Raw genomic sequence first — 6,000 nt, forward strand, 5'->3', positions numbered from 1 at the left:
ACCATGAGACCATGGATGCCTAATCTAAATAGGGAGTCAGAAGCAAAAATGTGTAAATTTTCCTTGTAAAAGCTTAAAGTGAAATAACTCACTTCAGAAATCTAGCCTCATAATATTTTAGGGAGAGAGAAGGGCAACAAGGCTGGTGAGAGGCCTTGAGCACAAGCCCTATGAGGAGAGGCTGAGGGAGCTGGGATTGTTTAGCCTGGAGACGAGGAGGCTCAGGGGTGACCTCATTGCCCTCTACAATTACCTGAAAGGTGGTTGTAGCCAGGAAGGGGTTGGTCTCTTCTCCCTAGCAACCAGCACCAGAACAAGGGGACACAGTCTCAACCTCCACCAGGGGAAGTTTAGGCTTGAGGTGAGGAGAAAGCTCTTCACTGAGAGAGTCATTGGTCATTGGAATGTGCTGCCCAGGGAGGTGGTGGAGTCACCATCCCTGGAGGTGTTCAAGAGGGGATTGGATGTGGCACTTGGTGCCATGGTCTAGTCATGAGGTCTGTGGTGACAGGTTGGACTCGATGATCCTTGAGGTCTCTTCCAACCTTAGTGATACTGTGATATTGTGATACTGAGAGGGGGGGTGTTAATTATCAACAACCAAACCCCTCCCCCCCAAAAAAAAACCCAACAACAGAACCAACCAACCAACAAACCCCACAGCAATACCAAACCCCAGTACTGCACCCTAGCAATCTGAAAATAAGTATCTATGTTTCCTGAATGAGCAATAACCATCACCAACAGAGGGGGCAAAAAGCTTTTGGGTGACCTGGTGCTTAGTTTTCAGAGAGGGGGGAAAAAAATTCCTTTTGAGAAATCATTAACTTAAATGGTGATATCAGGAACACAAAAGCCAGTTCAGAGTTGCAATAAGGTGAAAGAACAATACCTCATAGGTAGATCCAAGAGCTCTCTCATGACAACCCAGATAGGCAAAACTCTTAATGCTGTTGTTCTGCATGTGCAACACAGGTCATGAGGACTTTGCAGGAGATTTGTGGGTTCTCATGTACAGTAAGGAATCACCCAAACATAAACTAGACCTCTTTTTCATAGCCTTTGTTCCCTGGTTTGATATGCAAAGAATGTGCATGTGCAATGTGCAACATACACATAGCAATAGGGAATATCCACCGTGAGAGCTGTGAGCAGTTGAAGTGACTCTCAGGCAGTTGTTTTTTTGTGCTTTTTGAGATCTACAATTTTGCCAAATGTGATTTATAATTGCTAATCAGGCATAAACCATTGAAATGGTTAAAAAGTGACAGTCCTGTGTGAACTGAATTTTTGAGAAGTTTTGTGCAAAGCCAAGCATATTTTCCAATAGAATCTGGAATCCCTTCTTGCACTGTTGCCCAGAATGAGAATTATCCCTCTTCTGGATTAAAGGTGCACTGCTGGATTAGTCTATCGCTGATGACAACATCATATAACCTTCCCAGAAGCTTAAAAAGAGGAGAGGTCTGTTAACTACAGACTATGCTACCACAAAACCTCCCAACAACACTGCTTTGACGTGAAACCATGTTTTAGCATTTAGATATCATCGTGTGTGATGTCAAAGCAGTTTGCAGAACGCAGCCTCAGGTTCAGTGCCATGTGTCAGTTCTATTCTTTACACACAGAGTGTATCACCCATAAAACTAGCAGGATATGGGACTGATTCCTACAAGGATTAGCCCTCAGTATTACTTCAAGATTTGACTGCTAGAACAGCCTCAGGAATACCAACTAAACAACTTTTAACAAACCCCCAAACAAGACAACAAAAAAGCTTTCATTTTTCTACTCCATACTCAGATATTTATAAACATTCTGCACAATTGCACATTTCCTATCTCAACTTTTTTTTTTTTTTACCAGGTTCAGAGGCAATAATTTTGGATTAAAATTCAGTATTTTAAAATGAGAAAAAAAAAAGAGATATTATATTAAAGCCTAAATAGATGATCTGTTCTTTAGGATTTTAAACTGAGTTGTGATTGTGGATCGGCATACACAGTTTGCTTCAGATTAAGAGCCAATTCATTGCTTTGCTCTAGCATTCTAAAAGAGATGTTATATTACTCTCTAAATTAAGAGACATGCTGCCAGTTCTCTCTACAATAGTACCATCCTCCAAAGTGGGTTTTTTTTAGATATAAGACTATGCAACCCATAAAAATCTTCTCCTGTGAACCTCTGGGAGTATTTCACTTGCTGATAATCATACGAGGATGATTTCTACAGTAGGCCTGGTTAATATTTAAGCTAAATTCTGATAACTGGAGGGGTGGGGGGGGAATAACTTAATCACTGTCTTTTTCAATTAGATCCGAGGAAAAAGTAGGTGTCTTGATAGCATTAGAGACAGTAGGTTCAGTTTCTTCTCGTTTAAGAAAAGGTTGGCCCAATTCATGGAGGTTAGTAGAATTATTGGTGTAAAACCATAGCTACATTTCTCCACAGTGTGCAGCTATGCAATAAACTTTCTACACAGTTGTCTGTTGGTATCACTGGGAATATGCAGATTAGGCATTTTTCTAGTGTTTATGTAATACAAGACTTTCAAGTCATCACTAATGCCACTTGCTCTACTGACTCTCTGAAGAACACCACAGAATTTGTAGAATGTTTGTGGGTGCAGTTGCAGGCTGTATGCTCCATCCTTTGAAAGGAAGTCACTGAAAAGGGGGCTTGGGGAGGGGGCTGTCTTGAGCACAAGGCAGGGAAGAACTGCTCTTCTGGCAAATGAGAACATCATCAACAAAACTCTTATTAGAGTTGCATGTTTTAATATACAGTAAATAATACCCACATGCTTTACAGAAATAAGAGGGTGAAGGATGGAAGAGAAGCACTTTGAATTCCATAGTTGAAGAAATTTAGTGCTGCACTTAAGTAGTCTTAAGAGGGATTGCTCTGTAATGAAGTATCAGTTACATAGAGTCCTGAATTGTAAATTAGCTATGCATCCTCAGACCAGCAGAGCAGTTATAATGCAGTTGTGTGTTTCTCTGCAATTGATCTCAGTAACTACATTTTCCTGACATTTACAACTTACTGATTCAGTAATCACAGTTCAGTTGTCTTAATCACACAATAACTGAACCACCGAGGAAATGGCAATAGATACACAGTCAAGAAGCTATCAGACAGAGTAGATTCCAACATTTTCGTTCAAGAAACAGCTGACAGCAACACAAACCCGAGTTTGCTTTTCCTTCACTTTGAATTTCTGGATGGTCTTAAAGGGAATGGAGTTCATTAGGGTCCAAATCCGCTCTCTGCCGGCTCCTTCTTTTATTTTTTTTTTATAGTTTCATACGCATGGGCAGCGTTAAAGAAGAAACAAAACTCAAGACATGGGCAGCTCCTAACCCACAGCCGGACAAGACCAACCCAGCATCCCGCCCGGGAGCCACCTCCGCGCTTTAAGGCAGCGCCTTGGTAGGGCAGCTGCCGAGCCGAGAGGTGCGGGAGGAGCGCGACGGGGAGCGTAGCTCCGCACAGCTCCGCACCAGCTCTCAGCGCCCCGCAGGGACCTGCCCGGGCCGGGACCCGTCCATGGTGCTGCAGCCCAGAGCGCTACGGGCGCGGCGCCGCCGCTGAAGGGCCGGTCCTTCCTCCCTCCTTCCTCCCTCCCTCCCTTCACTAGCAGTGCAACAGCTGCCGCCGCTGCTGAGCCTGACTTACAGGAATTCAGCTTTTAGGGGGATTTAATAGCGGGCCCGGGGGTCATCGAGAACTCAAAAATAAAAATCCCCGAACATCCTGCCAAAGCTCTGCCAAGGCTCCGAAGCCTGCTCTGCTCTCAGCCTGTGTGCTGCCAGGGACGCGGGGCGCGGGGAAAAGCCCCAGCCATACACACAACTTTCCTGCAGTGCTCCTGGCTCCAGCGGCGGCCGCCCGGGTCACCCTGGCCCCTGTCCTCCCGCCGCGCTCCAGAAAGGGAGGAGAGAGGACCCAGCACCGTCCTAACCTGTAAAGCTGTGGAGGAGCCAGGCAGGAGAGCCAGGAGACTGGGAACTCCCTCACCTCCCCCTCCTCATTGCCGGCTTCTCGTACCAGGGAAACCCCCGAAGGGCGGAGGCGATGGATAAGGAGGCTCCCACCGTATGCCCAATGCCCCCCCGTGCAACCCCTTCTCTGGGCTCCCGGCGCCGACGCCCGCAGCCCATCCCGGACTCACGTGTGCCGTCAAACCGGGTGGCGATGGTGTCGAGGAAGGTGTTCTGGGGTGCCAGTAATCCCTTCATCACCGGCATTTTTCCAGCGCGGTGCGAGGTTCCCCATCAAAGTTTGCCTACGAGGGTGGTTCGAGAAGAAAGTGCAGAGGGCGCCCGGGGAAAGGGAGGGAGGAGGCAGAGGGAGGGACGGAGAAAAGGATGGGGAGGAGGATGGGGAAGCCACCGCGCCGCCTCCGGCGCCGGGAGCCCCCTGCTCCTCAGCCAGAGGATGCTTAGAGCTCTCCCTCGTCCTCTGCTGCTACCGGGAGGGGCGGCCGCCGAGCGCCGCGCACGAGGTGCGGAGCCCGCACCCTCTGCACAGGAGATGGGGAGAGGGGCTCCCGCGGAGAGCGGCCGTGAGGGAGGGCGGGCTACGGGGAGGGCAGGGAGAGGGGGAAGAGTAACCTTTATCTACCTGCGGCTGCAGCGGGGCGGGAGCAGTAGAGCAAGCGGCGGCCGCCCGGAGCTGTCGGGCCCTCCTCCGCCCCACAGCTCGGTCTGACTCGCTCAGCTCGACTCGAAGCACATTAGCTTACACGCACACTGTTCCGGAGTAACAACGCTTCAGGGTAAAGCTTGGGATCCTAGGTCGCTGGAAGGAGACACTGTACTGAGGTGGAGAGGAAATGCCCCTGGCTATGGTCATTGGAGAGTGAGAGAGCAACATGGAGAATGCTCCATCAGGTGTGTGGTCTCCAGCGCTGTTTGCATGTTGAGGCTAGTTCATTTTCAGCTTCAGTATGAATATTTCCTAGATATTTTAAAAGAAAATCCTCCCTGAAAAATTCCTGCAAGAAATATTGTTTCCAACCAAAAGGAGGATTGGGAAGTAGATCCTAGCCCGGGAGATCTGCTGCAAACGTTGAAAATTAATTAAAACAAATAAATAAATAAATAGAATGAAGAAGCAGGCACACCAGCTGCTCCCACAGTGGGATTCCAGATAATGCCCCATGGTACAGTTATTTCACTTCTGGAGCAGCAGTGGCAAAACACAGTCTTTCAACACTGAAAGACACTGGAGAAAAGAAGCATGAGTACACTCACCAACATACAGAGGCACTGTGCATTATTGAGAGGAAGCCTCTTGGTCTTTTGCAATTTTACAGTATTATTAATTTTATTTCTTCCTATTCCCACTTATTTGGGGATTTCCCTCTCTCTAGATGGATGAAATGCTTTGATTCGCACATTTTAGGATAAGCAGCACAGAGGCTCCAGGAGGGATGGAAAGACTCTTTACAACCAACAACTAAAAGGAAAAATCCTCCAACCCAAACCCTCAGAAAACACTGGTGCATAGGTTTTATAACACAATGTAAAGTCTACCCACAGTAGCTCCAGTGGCTCTAAAGAACACAGCAGTATTTTACTGAGATCATTAATCTGATCAATTCTCCTTGTAGTGGAAGCCTGTACAAAATAGCTGATACAGAGCTGCCAGCTCAGTTTTCAGAAGTGGCTTGTGACAAAGGAGACCACCTAACAGTCACTTTTGCTTTGGAAGTATCTCAGATATCATAACACTCTCAGCTTCTTAGTAAGCTGATAAACTTCAAATTCATGGCAGGCTTTCAACCTTCATTGGGAATCATTAGTTCTGTCCTTAAAATGTACAATGTTTAGTACTAAATGTTGGCAATTGTTAAAAATCTTTTTCATCTTTTCCCCCTCTCATAACTTCCAGTTCAATATAAGAAGAGCCCCAGAATTAATTTCACATGATATCTTTCCATCTAGATACTGGCAGGTATCACACTCACAGGCCTGATCCTACAGCATGTCCCTA

At 46.8% G+C, this 6,000-nt stretch overlaps 1 protein-coding gene across 2 annotated transcripts in view; it reads right to left on the bottom strand.

Moving 5' to 3' along the window:
* The window catches only part of KCNH8 (potassium voltage-gated channel subfamily H member 8), a 154,602-nt gene extending 150,331 nt beyond the window's left edge, over positions 1-4,271 (bottom strand). Inside the window, exon 1 of one of the 2 annotated variants that reach the window (XM_068152531.1) lies at positions 4,175-4,271. In XM_068152531.1, coding sequence (XP_068008632.1) covers positions 4,175-4,250 — 76 coding nt within the window. In that variant the 5' untranslated portion in view covers positions 4,251-4,271. Of the gene's footprint in view, positions 1-3,190; positions 3,269-4,174 lie in introns of those variants that run through there. The other variant, XM_068152532.1, reaches the window with a different exon arrangement.
* Positions 4,272-6,000: the final 1,729 nt, after the last annotated feature.

This window comes from Melanerpes formicivorus, unplaced genomic scaffold, assembly GCF_026170545.1.
Source record: "Melanerpes formicivorus ecotype bairdi unplaced genomic scaffold, bMelFor1.0.p_v2 SCAF_23, whole genome shotgun sequence".
NCBI classification, from domain to species: Eukaryota; Metazoa; Chordata; class Aves; order Piciformes; family Picidae; genus Melanerpes; species Melanerpes formicivorus.